We start from the raw sequence: 18,700 nt of genomic DNA, 5'->3' as shown, positions 1-18,700 counted from the left end.
GTATCGATATAACAATTTATAAAATAATGTCAGCGGTAAGAGAGCGATAAACAGGAACAGGTGTCAGTACCCACTGTAAACTTACACGAAACTTATTCAGGTACCAATGCAAGTAACACTACAGAGAAGTAAAATAATCAACGTTGACGTAGGGGAAGGGGGGGGGGGGGTGGTGTCCAAAGTGAACTCGTGTGGACAGGAGGAGGGAGTGCGTATAAACATATTTTTTTAAACAGATGACCCTTAAACTTTGACACGGCGCCATCCCTAATGACAACACAAAATACGTCATGTTTTTTTTTTTAATGGCGTGTGACAACGGGTAAAAGTGGCCGAGTCAGGGATAAGAACCCTTTGTTGCTGTAACCACAACTTGATGAATTACTTCCCCTGGAAGTATTATGGGGGAAACCGCCCTGAGAGTTAGATTAATGTTTTTATATTAACTATCGAAGCTACATCGAAACGAATGAGGGAGAGAAACGCTCGACTCTTCATCCTCATGTGGTTTGTCTGACTTGTGAGCATTGCTTCAGCCGGCCATGCCTGTACAAGAGAGAGGTGGAGGTGTGTGTGTGTGTGGGGGGGGGGGGGGGGGTAGCGGATTTATGGGGGGGCTGAGAGGGCAGCGGTCAGGGGCCCCCGATTAAATAACTGGGGTGGCATTTCGGGTGGGGTTGGAAGGGATTAATGGCATTACATTTCAATGTAAAAAATTGCTTTGAGATACGAGCTATTCGATATACGAGCAATGTTAAGGAACGAATTAAACTGGTATCTATATGTTCCCAAAACATTATCATCGGAGGGGGGGGGGTGGCTCGCTCAAGCTAAATCCGCCCCTGGAGATGGGTGGGGGGGGGGCATCACAGCGACGACACATTTCAAACTGCACTAAGAATAACATGCTTTGTATCAATAACCAGTTTGAGATAAGCAGGTCATTAAGCACAGATGGGCGATACCCGACACCAAAAAGTTGTGAGCTTAGTTTAACATTCACCATTACATGTTTTACAGATTAGACATGCTTGGTCTTAAAGGCTTAGTGTCAGACAGCTGACAGCACTTACAAGTAAGGAAAGGGAGAGGGAGGCGGAAAGATGTCGAAATTATTAAACGCTAAAACGCAATCTTTATTGAAGGGAACCTTTGTTTATAAATCTTTGTATAGAAAAAAAACTAAGCATTATGTAGATAACACGGAATGACCCGCCAAAGCATGAAATAAATCGTTGTTTACACAACGGCTCAAAGTTCTGAGAAACAGGGAAACCCCGAAAAATATTGGATAAACTTATTCTCTTAAAAAAAGAACAGAACACTCACTTAAAGTACAGTGAGTGGCTTTCACCTTTTTCAATCACTTAGCAAATAGCACACTACCTTGAACGAGTGAATCTAGGTCATGAGACGGGACCCTTTTGTCGGAGGCATTTCTCCAGATCCTTTTTTGTCCTGGACAGGTTGCCAAGAGGACTGGCAAATTGGCTGAGATGTTATTAATTAAATTAGAAACTGTATGTTGTAATTCGATGCTGACCCATATCCGATAAATATTTTTTTATTCGGTTGGAGCGGTTTGCCAATATGGTAGATCTGACATGATTAATGTTATTAATGATATATACGATAGTGAAATAGGGTTAATGCGACTCGACAGCTAGAGCTGATCTGAACCCAAGCAGTTGTATGCATAATATACGTGTGTTTATGTATATTTGTATATATGTATATCATCTATCCTACCTGTATATACATATGTATATTACCCATACTTATGACGAATCCAAAAAGTCCTGAATTCGAACCACCGGGCAGATAAGACTCGATACATGTGGGCAGCAACCCATCTAGGAGTGAAAACTACGAAATCTAACAGGAGTGGTGCCCCTTAGGCGATAGGAACAACAACTCTGGTTCCCTTTCGGCAACTCCTGCAACCGACGCTGGTACCGCGGGTATTGCTTAGCATGCCTTGAAATACACCAGCTAATGTCGAGAGAGTGACCACGATGCATGAGCGACCCATAAATCTTCACCTAATGCCCCGGTACGCGTCCCTTAGATTCCTATTCTCTGGGTGCACCCAGTGTCTCGCGAGACAAAATGGAGCCATATTTTAGGTACATAAAGTACGCATGTACATTGTCAACAGTGTGAGACTGACACCGAGTTTCCGCACCGCGTGAGTAGCACTTAGTGATTGCAATAGTTTTAGTATTATTTTCTATTTATAAACGAACTCATCCGAAGGGAGTGGAGATGGGTGGGCTTGCGAGGGGTAGGCGAGGTGGAAGGGGGGGGGGGCACATGAAACTTCCGGATACGAAGACAAAGGTTTAAGTATATATTTTCTATTTATAACTAACTCGTCCGAGCGGGGTTGGGGGGTGGGGGGGTGGTGGAAAAGCTCAGGAAGAGGTCAACTAGTTTCAACTTTCACTGTTTCCTCAAAGTTTAATGTGTAAATAATGGAGAGTTTAATGGGGTAGAAACATTGAAGAACAACGGAAATAGATAGTTAACACGACACAATGACAATCCTCTATTGCATCTATCTACGTGGGTGTGTCAACCTTTACTGCATTGTTTCCGGGGCCAGACCCACCACAGCTAATGCACACGTCAGGGGTTCCATAGATTCTGTAAAACATTTCATCTCATCTAAAACAACAAATGTTGCTTGATGTTTAGTCAGGGGTTCCATAGATTCTGTAAAACATTTCATCTCATCTAAAACAACAAATGTTGCTTGATGTTTAGTCAGGGGTTCCATAGATTCTGTAAAACATTTCATCTCATCTAAAACAACAAATGTTGCTTGATGTTTAGTCAGGGGTTCCATAGATTCTGTAAAACATTTCAACTCATCTAAACAAATGTTATGGTCGGGGGTTCCATAGATTCTGTAAAACATTTCAACTCATCTAAACAAATGTTATGGTCGGGGGTTCCATAGATTCTGTAAAACATTTCAACTCATCTAAAACAACAAATGTTGCTTGATGTTTAGTCAGGGGTTCCATAGATTCTGTAAAACATTGAACTAATCTAAACAACAAATGTCGCCTAATGTTTGGTCAGGTGTTCCATAGATTCTGTAAAACATTTCAACTCATCTAAAACAACAAATGTTGCTTGATGTTTAGTCAGGGGTTCCATAGATTCTGTAAAACATTTCAACTCATCTAAAACAACAAATGTCGCCTAATGTTTGGTCAGGTGTTCCATAGATTCTGTAAAACATTTCAACTCATCTAAAACAACAAATGTTGCTTGATGTTTAGTTACATTTTGCTCCGGGATTATACAGTAATCTGTTAAAAGTCCTTAACGTTCATCTCTTTAAATACCTTGGAGTTCATCGAAATTCTAGAGGTTTATCTGGTTTAAGCTCAACGGGTTTAACATTTCTCTAGTTAAAGTCCACGAGGTTTAACATTTCTCTGATTAAAGTCCACGAGGTTTAACATTTCTCTGGTTAAAGTCCACGAGGTTTAACATTTCTCTGGTTAAAGTCCACGAGGTTTAACATTTCTCTGGTTAAAGTCCACGAGGTTTAACATTTCTCTGGTTAAAGTCCACGAGGTTTAACATTTCTCTGGTTAAAGTCCACAAGGTTTAACATTTCTCTGGTTAAAGTCCCCGAAAATTTAACGTTAATATCTTTAAAGACAGAGAGGTTAATCTAAGTCTAAGTGGTTTAAGGTTTATCTATATAAAGTCCTGGAGATTTAACTGTTTAAAGTCCTAGTTGTTAAAGTCCTGGAGGTTTAACATTTACACGTTTAAAGTCCCAAAGGTTTAACATAGAGGTTTAACTGTTTAACATCCAATAGGTTTAACATTGTTTTTAAAATACTAAAGTTTAACAATGATTAAAAGTCTTAGAGGTTCAACGAACAGTTAAACACCCAATAGGTTTAGCACTGTTTTTAAAATCCTAAAGGTTCAACGTATATCTGTTAAAATATATGTCGCACGACGGAAGAAACACAATTAATGTATGCGGGTGCTAATGAGGTAAGCAGCTTCAGCTCATTAAATCATTTAACCCAAGCTAATGAGCCCATAAGGAGACAACAGGAAAATACGTCCAGATCGATGTACAGACTACAACACAGCACACGACGGATTCTAAACATACATGCAGGAAAATGCAAGTATAACTAGTTTGTATTTGCGCATTTTTTTGAAAGCGCATTTTCTGTTTGTGCATTTTTCCGCAGCGCTGTTTTCTTGTTGCGCATTTTTCTGGGAACCCGGGAAGATACAAATATACAAAGAACGAAATTAACCAAGAGAACCAATCAAAATACACAATATTGAATATTTGATCTTATCAATACACACACACGCGCCGCATACACGCACGCATACACGCGCGCACACACACACATGTGCATGTATTTTTTATCTGCCCGTTTCTGCTTTTTTACAAGCTTTTATTTAACTCACTTCCTCTGTCGTCAGTCTGTCTGTCTAGATCGAAACGCCCGAGCGAAATTGCAGGCACTTCTGACATACGGTTCTTAATTGGTACGTGGGTCAAAGCAAGAAGACAATGCATCGTGACATTAAATTTGACTTAATTGGTCGCCTGATTAATTTTTTATGCAAATTAGTAGGCAGTTCTATCCACACGCGTCATCATGGCAAAAGCGCGTCATCACGCTCAATAGCTGCGCAATGGTTTTTAGTCATGTTACTCTATTGTAAATAAAAGCATGACTGTAAAGTACTAAAACTTTTTTCATAAAAAACGTTTTAATAACAAGCTTTTATTAGTCATGTAAAAAAAGTTCATTAAAAACGTTTTAATAACAAGCTTTCATGTATTAATGCACTAAAAAGTAGAAAATAAATTATACACTACTATTTAAATTACTGTGGTAGAAGGTATCCGGCTGTGGTAGAAGGCATCCAGCCATACGACAACTTAGCCCTAGACACACCACACGCATAGGTCCCTTTTGGAGTCTACTAACCAAAGTCAAAACAAGTAAAATTGAGATGGTATGTGCATGCCTGTCACACGAGAGCTGTATTATCTTCGGGAAAACTTCGGAGAGCCTTTAGCAGTGACCAATCCGAATTCCCCATATGAATAGTTATTTTGGTTTAAAACGATGACTATTTTCAAAACAATTTTAGGGTACTTTGGCTCTGTACATCTGGCTAATTTTTTCCATAGACCTGGGGAAATGAATCGGTCATACGGAAAAACGATCGGTCAGTTTCTACTCGCACGACAAGGGCTAAAAACTGTCCGCGAGTAAAAAAAAAAATCTCCTTATATGAGCTGTCAAAATAAGTAAAAATTGAGATGGTAAGGGCATGTCACATGAGCCAACGGCCTACCCAAAACAATAACACAAGGCACGGAGCCAGGAGAGAGAAGAAGGGGAAAACAAGGACGTCACTGGATTGAGGGCATTCAATATTAGACTGGGCTGCCCGTTGAAGAACTACTTAGATAGCAGACAACCGAGACAGAAGGAATATCATAAGATGACGCTCGTTAGCTGGGGACAGCCACTCCTCTAGGAGAGCCAACTCCAAAATCAAAACAACTGCTGCCTTGTAGTTTGTTCTTGGTTGGACAAAGGCTATGGAAGCACATCCAAAAAGAAAAGCAGGCTGAAATCGGAGTCAATGGCCTCAATGGCGCATAAACAGTTGACACGTAACGCTTAATTGTGATGGAAGCATGGACGAGTCGGCAAAGCTCATGGCTGATAAAATTCGAAAAAAAAAAGTTTCGAGTTCAAACCCTCTGGAAGATAAGGCTCGATCCCTTCCAACACTAAAAATTAAGAACGAAGAAGAAGAAAGATAAGAAAATAAACTATGTGGTGATTGATTGATTGAATACTCTTAGACAGCGGCTTGTAAGCTTTTTGAAAAACCAAAATAATCTTGACGCCATCTCTTGAAAACCAAAATCTTGCCGCTTGCCACGGTACTAAACTATCTTGGCTTCTCCTTGCTACAAAATTATCCCTGAGCCTGCTGTAGACAAACAGGGAACTAGCGCGTGACACGATATATTTATTGAAAAAGAGTTGTAAATTTCTGTAAAATTGTTATCGCCTACCCTAGCACTAGCCTGCGCTTCCATTAGCACAAGAGGCCACAAAAAATGTGTTAAGGTCATCGTATTCATTCTGATTTACTATGATACTCTAGCAAGTAGCATTGTCGTGGCATCAATGATCGATTTGATCAAATAAAATATTTGATGTTGTCATCAATACATCCATTCATCCCTCCCTCGCACCCACCATCAGCTATTCCTAGACACCAAATTAAAGATTTCGGTTTATTCGGTTTATTAGAACTCGATTGATTTATATATTAAACAATGTCGGTACTACATTAGTCTTGGATCTTAGTTGGGGCGCGGGGTTGTCCACATTACCGCACATACGCCCCACGGTGTGCTGTATGAAAACATTAAGTTTATATTGATCACCTTACGCAAGGGTGAGGTAGAACACCACTCGGTAAACGCCCAGGTGTCAGGGGTGCTCGTGGGAGCCACTGGTTGTACTAACGCCGTGCGCTGATTCGGTTATGTCATCGACTGCAGTAGCCACCCACATTCCTAGTGTAGGGCGGTCTTTAAAACGAATATAGGCGGCATAGTGCTCATGGTGGAGCCCTGGGCGATCCAGGTTACATAACCGCGGGGGTTCCGCAGAACGCCCCTGATGCAGATTGAACTTTAGATTCAAGTAGTAGCCCTGGCCTTTATGCAGGGCCCTCAATCTCTCTGGGGGATCATAACCGCAAACCACTGAGGCGCCGCCAAACTAAAATTCTACCCAAACTTAATCCGCCCCGGGGGAAGGTGTAAGGGCAAATTCGAATTATGAAATTACATACATTTTTTGATGTAGTGATTTAAATAAGTTGAGTTAAAATGTGAAGGACATGATGGTGTCAAAACAGCGAGGAGTTTTGGACGATTCAAGGTTGTGTGCATGTAAATTGAAAATTACAGCGACAATCACTATAAGCGTATGCTGGTGTCTCGATTAGCATTACATCTAGATCTATTTGATACATTCAACACTTTAATGAGATGGGGAGGGACCGGTATGACACAAGGTGTTACACGCAATTGGGGCGTGGGCTACAAATAAGAATTTTTTTTTTTTAAATTGCAAGGTGGGGGAGGGGGGGGGGGCGCACTTGAAACTCCCAGGAGGACGAGGGGGAGGGGCACAGTTAAAATTTCCGGGTTGGGGGGAGACAGAGTCCTCCATGATAAATGCCCAAAGAAACTCTGCTACAGATTCTAACAGAAGACAGCTCTGATTGGAAAACGGTAATCCTTGTATACGAGTAATTTAATCACAGGTGAGCTGAAGCCAGTGGTGCGTGGCCTACCGTTCGGATTGTTTTGTCGATATTGATGACGACATAAACTGTGCGAATTATTCATGTCCGTGAGAACAGCAGCTTGGCTAGTGTCGGGGTAAGCTCGTGTTTCAGGATAATCACACTGTCAGCTGTAAATCAGCACAAGAGCAGGTGTGGATACCATACCTTTAGGTGTTGACAGGCACACTTGTACCGGAACAAAAAAACAAAAGCAAAAAAAAAAACCTGCTCACCTATAGCCTCGCCGGTCATGAAGAGGACACACAACACAACCACGGACACCAGCTGACGCAGCGCTAGTTTATCCGTCAGCGCTGGCCGTTTCTTGTGGCAATGACGCCACGTCAAGGCCCGGTCACTCGCGCCGGCCTCGGCCAAGGGACTGTACTCGCCGTAGGAATTCCTCAGCCAGAGAGTACTGGCCGCTTGGGGCTTGACCCCGTGCCTGCCCACAACGGACCCGTTGGACGCCGAGTCCGGGCCGCTCGCCGTCAAGCAGTCCCGCTCCGTGTAGGATTTGGTCATGCTCGGGGAAGCGGTCTCGCTGGATGTGAGACCCCGGTCTGGCCCAGCGAAATTGACGAACGGTCCAACCGCCGCGCGGCGCGGCACGCTAGAGCGGCCAGCCGCGCGGCGTGAGTTCATATTATCCAACAGCGGTGAATCTTCTTCCTCGTTTTCTTCTTCGTCGTCCTCCTCGCGTCGAGCATCGGCATTAGCACTCGGGTAGCCGTCGGTTGAGATGCGCGTCCTTGATAAATCCACGATGGCTGAGTTCCGCGTGTCTACCAATCGCAAACCGGAGGTACGTTCTGTCATGCTGGGTAGTCCGTGTCTGTTTGTGTAGACCTGAGTGTCGGCGGTTGTGGGCGGGACGGCGTCGGCTGAACGTGCCTCTCCAGCAGGTTTGTGAGCCGACGTGTAGTCTTCGAGTATAAAATCGCGATGGACCACTGGTATGATTAAACTGTTACGCTGGCTTTCAGCGCTACATCCGGGGATTTCACCAGGACCGGGTGGGCTGAGGTTCTTCTCGCCCCCATAGAGTGGAGCCCGAGGGACAGATGCTGGGCTGCTGGAGCTCGGTCCTTTGGTGTCCGGCACAGCCGGGGCCAGAAGCGCCGCGGGGTTCTGATGGGGGGCGTTTGTTTGTCTGGGGGGAGCGCCGGTCAAGGGAGAAGCAGTGACCGCGCCAGGCGTCTGGAAATAGCTGCTGATGAACGTGGGGTCGCCGAAACTGAGCTGGTCAAAGTCACGTGATCGATCGTCCTGCGGCTGCTGGGCGACGTACGAGCTGGGGAAGTCGAATGGGTTGAGTCGTCTGGGCGAGAACTGACCAGATGCAGCTGGTGAGAACTGACCAGAGGCAGCTGGTGAGAACTGGCTAGGGGCAGCTGACGAAGACTGACCAGGAACAGTTGACGAGGACTGACCAGAGGCAGCTGGTGATAACTGACCAGGGGCAGCTGGTGACAGCTGACCAGGAACAGCCGTCGAGAACTGGCTAGATCCGGCTATAATGTCCTTGAGATAAGCTTCTGCCTGCGACGTCTGGCTCTCAGCCCCGTCGGAGTCTGAAAAAAAACAAAAACAAAAATATAAAAATATATGGACAATGTTCACGTGATATAAAGCCATTAGCGTAAAGTATCACCGACTGTCACTGTTGTCACTGACAAGTGATGTCAGTCAAATAGTCACTGAAATATAATGTTAACGTATCCTCACTAACACTGACAATAGGGCTTGTAAGTAGGTCACAACTTCTCGTTCTCGTACTATGCAGCTTGTAAATTTCGATACCGTAGACTTACAAGCCCTATTGATATCCCTCACATAAAACACGTTCAATAGCCCGCCCAAACACCCAGATCAGGGTGGGGGGGGGGGGGGGTGTGTGTGGAGGGGGAGGGAGGTGTCTGACAACGGACTCTTCCAATAGCCGTAACTGTTTTTTTTTGTGAGAGGCAAACAACTGAAATTATAGTACTAATCGGATCACAGAGCTTTTCGCACACTTTTTTCATGATTACAACTTAATATCTATCTGTGGGTAATTGAGTTTGGAATACAATTTTGCAAGTGAAACAAATGTCTAATGCAGTAACGTTCTTTAAACGTTCCAAATAAATTAGTTTCTGACGACAATGCAGGCATTTAGTATTTTCTATCTAAACGTAATTTAAAAAATGGTCAATATACACAATAATAAAATGGGAGATAACCCAAACGAGAAGTCTAGATATTGTTAGAAAAGACAAAAATATTTAAATTTTATGTACATTTATAACATAAATACAGTTCTGACTGTTTGTTTTTTGTTAGACTTTAGTGAAAATTTGATGTATTTGATATTTTTTATATTTTCGGTAACTAAACAAATTTTTAAAAAAGAAGCTAAAAACACAATTTTGTCACTGAAAATGTACATAATAAAGCGGGAGTGATCTCCCCTAAACTTTTTCGAATATACTAACGGGGGATGGCAACTAGTGATATAGACACGATTTATAACGGTACTCAAGTTATCCTGTTCATAGACACACATCACACACAGACATACAGACAAAATTGCAAAACTAAGTTTTTCCGACTCACAGAGGTGTAAAACGTCGAGATTCTTTGCACGATTACAATACTTCCTCTATACTTCGTATAAGAGAAAGTAAAAATGGCTTGATAGTGTATTTTTTTATAAATTATGGGGTGAGTTTTGAGGAAAAAGTACGATTTGTACGGAGTTTCCATACAGCCAATGAATGCTTGTCTTCTTTGCCACTTTTATATCACTGAATCTTAAAATATAAAATGTTGAAACTTTAAAACAGTGGTTCCCAACCTTTTTCGAGTGGCGACCCCCTTTTATAAAAAGTAAGTGACCCGCGACCCCCAAAGAATTAAAAAGCCGAAATTAGTGTGGAAATTAATAAGCACTAAAATAATATTTTCTAATAGACTTTCAATTCGAACTACTCTTGATAACTGTTTTAATAGCATGAGTAAAATTGCATACTATTCACTAAACCTTCGTGGTTACGTTTTTAATTAAAACAAATTTTTGTTAACGTCAACCTATGTCATTATAATTATCTTAATTTTGTTTTTAATCGAAGAATAGTGTTGAAAATATATTCTCGAAAAGTCAATCAGTTTTACGTTTGGGTATGAATGGTGAATACTACACCAAAATTGTGTCTGCAGTTTTTCATCTTACTCGGAATCATTCTGCAAATCAAAGAATGCATCTTGTAATTCATCGGGAATGCTGGCAACATCAAGGGAAGAAGAGAATGAGTAATGCGTAAATGTAGATTCTACTTTTTTCAGCTCAGAGAAATAGCGATGCAGTTCGTTTTCAAGAGATTCAAGATGCCTAGAAATCGCTTCTTTCAAAAATTTAATTACCTCACAATCAGATTCATCTACCACACCGCAGAGTTTCTCAAATTTACAATATTTCCCAGATTTATCTTCTTTACCGATTTTGCAGCTTTGATAAAAATGCCCCGAGATTATCATGGAAAGTTATAATATTCGTTCATTTTCCCTGAAGCTTCAGGTTAAGCTTATCTTGATGTTCGAACACATCTGCTAGGTATGATACTCTCTCCAACTTCTCTATGTCGTTTTAAGTATACCAAAAGTTTTGTTTCCTTTGCACTTCCAAGAACAATTTGATTTTAGATTTCAATTCAAAAACACAATTTACAACATTTCGTTTGACAGTCAGCGTACTGTAGTGTAGAAGAGCAGAACCTCTTGATCTATATTAATGTTTTTGCGCAGTTCTTTGAAGGCTCCAGATTTTATATAATTTACGACTTATACTAGCAATAGACTCTTGATGTCGATTGGTTAGGGCAGTGGTTAGGGAGCTAAATCTTTTCTGTTTTCTGAAAGCCCGATTTTGAGCTAAACATAGATGGCGCACCATCCGTACAAACCCCCACAGCCGTTCTAACCCATTTTAATCATCCAATTTCAAAAAAGGTATTTATTTTCTCCATGCTATCTTCATAAAAGAGCAACTCTTCTTTGCTATCATCCGCATGAATGTAGACACAGACCAGCAACTGCGAACACGAACTCACGTCTGTTGATTTATCAACTTGAAAAGCAAACAATGGTGAAAGCTTAATTTCAATAAAAATGTGTTCTTTAACATTAACGTACATGCAGCGTTTGATGAGATTTTCTCCTATTGTGTTTTTTTTTTTTTTTTTTTTTTTTTTTTTGCTTGGCATTTTCTATCGCGACTTCATTTGATGCTTGCACTAATGCTGGTGAAAACTTCCTGTTCGATCAAGTCTCTGGCGTTTGCAACTAGCTTCCTATCGACGACCATATATTTTTTGGTGTGTTCCGAATGACTTGTCTCAAATGACGTTTTAGTTTTGAAGATTTCATAGATTCGTGACTGAGAACAGCTTTGTACAGTGCGCTTTGTTTCTTCTCTATTACATTTCCAGTGATGTTAATGAAGCCGAATTTCAAAAATTCTTCTAAATATTTATGTTTTGTTTCAAATTACTAAGGTTCAGTATACCAGTTGGCGACCCCCCAGAAAGACCTTCGCGACCCCCAGGGGGGTCGCGACCCCCAGGTTGGGAACCCGTGCTTTAAAATTTCAACTTAATTTCAATCGATTTGTCCAATAACGGTAACATTCTTTTAAGTTTTTTTACGGCCGCTATGAAGGCAAAACAGAAAAACCACGATTTTTATTTTGTATCCAGGTCAACAATAATGAAGGAAACATTCTCGTCAACTAGTTGATGTCCCCTTCGGAACAAATGAAATATAAGGAGAGTGGGGGGGGGAGGGGGGAAGAGAGAGACAGTTAGATTTAAAGTCCTTTGTCATGAGCTATATATAAAATAATTACCGTATAAAAATTCAAAATTTCACCATGAAACTGGACAGAACATAAGCACGAGTTAATTGAATCCAAAGTTGTATAGTCAATCGTTCGATATAATTCTCAGTTTTATAGCAGTGATTACGTTGAATTAACTAACCCATTTATCTGCCTTGAAAATCTGGGTCAAGTTGGACTGATCTAATCAAGTTTAAACTAAGAAAATAGCCCCACATGCTAACTAATGTAAACATGGTACAGAGTGAAACACAGTTTATATAAGTTATAGTTTTAAATAGATCAACATAGATCTATATACAATTTTAAAGCGATGAATTTGAATCAATACCTTCATTTATTAATATCAACAATTCCTAAAAGGTCATTAATTACATAAATTATTATTGTATATTATACGATAGAGGGTGAAATAAAAGAAATGCTTACTACAAAAAGAGAATCATCTTTTGAATAATAAAATAAAAATCAAAAGTCCAGTTACACAACTATAAACAAGATTGCAAAATTATGTTTTTCCGTATCAGTGAGGTGTAAAACGTCGAGATTTTTTTTGCACAATTACAAGACTTTTTCTATACTTCGTATATACGAGAAAGTAAAAAAAAAATGTCTATACGGTCTTAAAAACAATACCTAACAATAGAAACAAAGACCGAGTTGAGAGTTACCTTTCCCTGGTTAAATGGGTCACAATCAAACAGATCACACAGTGCTATCATTACGCTTGGTGCGGCCTACACAAGGACGACTACCGTGTGTACCATTCCACAACACACTGTCACGACGAACGCTTGTGTACATGCTTTGAACGTCACCGAGACCCCAAAACTACTGAAATTAGATGCGCTTTCTCGGCCGGTGACGTAAATCCTTACAAGGCCGATACAAGAGAAAGTAAAACGTGCCGGCACGCAAATCCTTTATTACCTCCCATGATTACTGAAGATAACGAACTATCTGCGCAAACTCGGAGAGTTATGGCGCTTGTCATAAGTGCTGAAATTATCATAATTTAAGTCAGGATTAGTTCAGTTGTAAATCCAACGTAATAAAGTTAACCGCTGTAGATAGCTATATAAAAACAAAAGCGTATGGTTAGACCAGGTTATATAACTAGTGGTTAGGTTATGTTGTATAAACCAGTGAGCTGATGTTGTTTACACGCAGTACGGTGATGTATAAATCCAGTTGTTAGGTGATGTTGTATACAGTGAGGTGATGTTGTATACAACCAATGAGGTGATCTGGACGCCAGACAAACAGTACAAGTTAGCCAGTGTCAGATCAAACAACAACACAGAAGAAAATGACGGCATGGCATGACGATGACCACACAATCGTGTTCCTTAAAGCTCCAGGATCACCACCACAATAAAGGCATGAAATCAATTACATCGCGTTTACACTAACGACATATATACTTTACATGTCTAGAAAAAAAAAACAACCTCGTAACAAGCTAGTGTTATATGAAAATATTTTCTCACGGAACGTGTGTACTTACTTGGTACGCGACCCCCCTCCCTAGACATGTATAGTAAACATGTCGCAAGTGTAAACGCGGTTAAGTCTGGTAGTTGTATAGAGTGTCGTAAAAAAGTCTTAGTTCTTATGCCCCCCCCCCTGTTATAACAGGTGTATGTAACGGAGCGACAGAATAGTACTTTAAATGGCTATCAAAAGTTGGTCATTTTTTTTAAAGTAATTAACATTTAGACATAATAACGTTTAAGTTTGTGTCAGTGGTCATCGGACCTACGTGCCGGCCAATGGGTTCGGTCAAAGTGGGTGTAATTTGTTTGGTTCGCAGGTTTCAAGCCCAATGGACGGACAAAGCATTAAACAATAGCATTCACGTCAATAAAAACAGGTGAAAATTACATTCAAGGTTGGGAAACATTGACCAGTATATTATGTAAGCAATATAAAGATTCACGCAAGGTGGGAGTGATCAGTGGAGCTTAAAGTGTTTAAAGTCAAGTCCCTGGGACGGGGGGGGGGGGGGGGGGGGGGGGTCCTGGGGGAGTATTAACAAGTTATTATGTGGATGTAACTATCATATATGCACATTTCAAATGCTGATTTTTTTAAAAATATTGTGTTAATGTACTGTATGCACATTTCTAATGCTGTTTTTAACATATTGCTTTAATATAATGTAAAGCAATTTAAATACTGTTAACATATTGTTAGAATAAACTATATGTGCAGTTCGGATACTATTTTTACTTTCTCGTAAACCAAGTATACAGCAAGTATTGTAATCGTGCAAAAAATCGAAATCGAGATCTTCAAATTTCGACGTTTTATACATCCCTAGCCTATACTTAGTTTTGCAACTTTGTCCTTATGTCTGTGTGCGTGTAGGTGTGTGTGTGTGTGTGTGTATGGGGAATAAAAACATAATCTATTTATTAGCCTAGTCTAAATGTTGACATTGTAATAAAACACAATAAACAAAGAGCTAAACACATTTAAGTCAGCCTTTTTTCATTGGACTAGAAAAATTGTAATTTGCAATGTATAGGCTGGAGTAAAATTTTAATAAGTAGTCATTTAGTTAATTAATAAAGAGAGCAATGTGTCCCTGACCTAATTAGCAGCGTAGGTTGTGGCCATTAATTTGTGTTTTTGATTTGTTTAGCAGCATAATTTAGCCATGTAGTTCCAACAGACAGTTTAGCTGGGTACATAAACAGTGTTTCTTCCACTCTTTTCTCCGGGGAGGGGGGGGGGGGCGGACACTAGTAAAAGTATATATTTACAATATGAATTTCATCTAGTTCGGGGGGGGGGCGCGGTAGACTTGCCTGGAAGAAACTCTGTACATAAACCTAGTATAGTTCAATGGTTTAATTCAGCTAATAGTCATGCCATGGTCACGTCTATGTAATAGTCACACCATGGTCACGTTCACGTGTTATCCATGTTTCTGTCACGTCCACGTCATAGTGACGCCATTATTATGTCCACGAAATAGTCAAACCATGGTCACGTCCACGTAATAGTCACGTCTCTGTGACGTCCACGTGACAACATGCCTGTCACGTCCAATGCAAGAGTTTGGAAATACCAGACACTGGACACAACACCCTGACACCTAATATCGTCAGAGGGGGTGGGTGAGGTGGGGTGGGGTGAAAGCCAGCTGTCTGGGCCAGGTCATTTATAAGGTTTTTTAAGAGTCATCTGTCTATAGTAAACAGGGGATATAATCCAATCGCAAACAGGGGCTGTAATTATATAGTAAACATGGGCCATAATTATATAGTAAACATGGGCCATAATTATATAGTAAACAAGAGCTGTAATTATATAGTAAATATGGGATATAATTATATAGTAAACAGGGGCTGTAATTATATATTAAAACTGGGCTGTAATTATATAGTAAACAGGGGCTGTAATTATATATTAAAACTGGTCTGTAATTATATAGTAAACATGGGCTATAATCATATAGTAAACAGGGGATATAATCCAATCGGAAACAGGGGCTGTAATTATATAGTAAACATGAGCTGTAATCAAATCGCAAACATGGGCGGTAATCATGTTCTAGATTATAGCAAACATGGGCGGTAATCATGTTCTAGATAATAGCAAACATGGGCGGTAATCATGTTCTAGATTATAGCAAACATGGGCGGTAATCATGTTGTAGATTATAGCAAACATGGGCGGTAATCATGTTGTAGATTATAGCAAACATGGGCGGTAATCATGTTGTAGATTATAGCAAACATGGGCGGTAATCATGTTGTAGATTATAGCAAACATGGGCGGTAATCATGTTGTAGATTATAGCAAACATGGGCTGTAATCATGTTGTAGATTATAGCAAACATGGGCTGTAATCGCGGTCCAAACACATCAAACATGGGGTCTGAAGGGGATCGAATCTACCGCGATGGGATCTACTGAAGTTTCTAATACAACTTATAAATAAATACATTCAATTATAAGGAAAACAAAACTTTAAATCCTTATGAACATGTTTTTTTTTAAAACTGGAGTTAGAACAGTCTGATTCTGGGCAAGCGATATGAATATCACACGAATAAACCACATGTATGCTAATTTTTCACAGAAACAACCTTACACATATGAAATCTATAGAATACACACAGAAGTACGAAAACGAGAGCCACATACATACGAATACCACACACTGAAAACTACTAATATACTATCACACACACAAGAAACTACCAGTAAAAACAAACGTGGTTCTACACATATATCAAGTAACTAATACCCGAACTTCCACCTCTAAAGCTGATCATCAATTGGTAAAGTGGGGTGTGAGGGATGAATGTTAACAACTAATTCCACATGTAAGCTTATCGTCTTATCTGAGGGGTGGGGCGGGACCATGTTGCTGGAGCCAGAGATAAGCCCTAGTCACGTGGGCCGATGATTGATTGTGATCTCGAACATTCCACACATCCAGCCCAGGGAACCAGTCCGGTGGTCTGGGGCCATTGCTTGGTCACGTGACTAGAACTACACGAACACGCGACAGGATGAGAACACATGCCCGGCTTTACAGGACAGTATCGTGTTGAGAGGACATAGAGGAGAAGTTTTGATGTCACAATCTCATATTTAGTGGACACAATTTCACATTTAGAGGACACAATCTCACATTCAGTTGACACAATCTCACATTTAAAGGACACAATTTCACATTTAGAGGACACAATCTCACATTTAGAGGACACAATTTCACATTTAGAGGACACAATCTCACATTTAGAGGACACAATCTCACATTTAGAGGACACAATCCCTCATTTAGAGAACACAATCTCACATTTAGAGGACACAATCTCACATTTAAAGGACACAATTTCACATTTAGAGGACACAATCTCACATTTAGAGGACACAATTTCACATTTAGAGGACACAATCTCACATTTAGAGGACACAATCTCACATTTAGAGGACACAATCCCTCATTTAGAGAACACAATCTCACATTTAGAGGACACAATCTCACATTTAGAGGACACAATCCCACATTTAGAGGACACAATCTCACATTTAGAGGACACAATCCCATATTTAGTGGACACAATCTCACATTTAGAGGACACAATCTCACATTTAGAGGACACAATCTCACATTTAGAGAACACGATTTCACATCTAGAGGACACAATCTCACACTTAGAGGACCCAAGAGGGCATCTGTAAATGACGTCACACTATTTTGAGAATTCAGCCTCATCGACACACCTCCAACACCCTATCTGTAATTATTTTCTGAAACGGCGTTTGCAGACCATACAATAAGGTAGCGTAAAGTTTACGTTATGAATCCATGTAGGGCTACTACTGGTACATTGTGCTAAACGTACAAGAGGGAGTAAGTTCAACGAAAGTTGACGCTTTGAGCTACAAGTGATTTTAATGTACATATTTGCAAATGAACTAGCTACTAGCGATTTTAATGTACACATTTGTAAATGAACTAGCTACAAGCAGGTCTAAAGTACACATCTGACAGTGTAGTAGTTACAAATTATTTTAATGTACACATCAGTAAATGAACTAGTTACTATTTTAATGTACACATTTGTAAATGAACTAGTTACTAAGGATTTTAATGTACACATCAGTAAATGAACTAGTTACTATTTTAATGTACACATTTGTAATTGAACTAGCTACAAGCAGGTCTAAAGTACACATATGTATTTTAACTGGCTACAAATGAGTTTAATATGCAAAGTTGTAAGTTAAACATGATATGCTAGTAAACAGAACAATTGTATGCGAGTGAAATAAAGCAAAAGCAAGGTGCTCCAAATTGTTTTAAATAATTCAAAATAACAAACATTGAAAACTGCATTCAACTCTCCACTGAACCAGAAATAATAAACATTGTTGAGGCGGAAGCAGTAATGGGCAGTGACCGTTAAAAAGCTCCCCCTCCCCCTTTCCAAAAATAAATGAGAGTGGGTTTTTTTTTTTTAATTTATTTATTTTTTCAATTTTTATTTTATTTACAAAAGCTCATCTGAAGGATCTGCACGTGTAGACAAGTGCTTTAAGACCAGTGTCAGGGGATGATTCCATTAGTTTATAGCAGTTTAAAAAATGTCATCTCTATTTATAAAAAAGAGAGCGAATCTATCTATCTATCTATCTATCTATCTATCTATCTATCTATCTATCTATCTATCTATCTATCTATCTATCTATCTATCTATCTATCTATCTATCTATCTATCTATCTATCTATCTATCTATCTATCTATCTATCTATCTATCTATCTATCTATCTATCTATCTATCTATCTATCTATCTATCTATCTATCTATCTATCTATCTATCTATCTATCTATCTATCTATCTATCTATCTATCTATCTATCTATCTATCTATCTATCTATCTATCTATCTATCTATCTATCTAT

General features: G+C 39.8%; 1 protein-coding gene across 1 annotated transcript in view; it reads right to left on the bottom strand.

Annotated features, from left to right (window-relative positions):
• Positions 1 to 18,700, bottom strand: part of LOC131958238 (uncharacterized) — a 38,087-nt gene that overhangs the window by 8,150 nt on the left and 11,237 nt on the right. Inside the window, exon 2 of the mRNA XM_059323140.1 lies at positions 7,626 to 8,966. Within this exon, the coding sequence (XP_059179123.1) occupies positions 7,626 to 8,966 (1,341 nt within the window). The remainder of the gene's footprint in view (positions 1 to 7,625; positions 8,967 to 18,700) is intronic.

Source organism: Physella acuta, unplaced genomic scaffold, assembly GCF_028476545.2.
Source record: "Physella acuta isolate Inbredline_101_S28 unplaced genomic scaffold, ASM2847654v3 ptg001304l, whole genome shotgun sequence".
Classification (NCBI taxonomy): domain Eukaryota; kingdom Metazoa; phylum Mollusca; class Gastropoda; family Physidae; genus Physella; species Physella acuta.
Note: the sequence above shows the minus strand (reverse complement) of the source record. Positions and strands in the feature narration are given on the sequence as shown.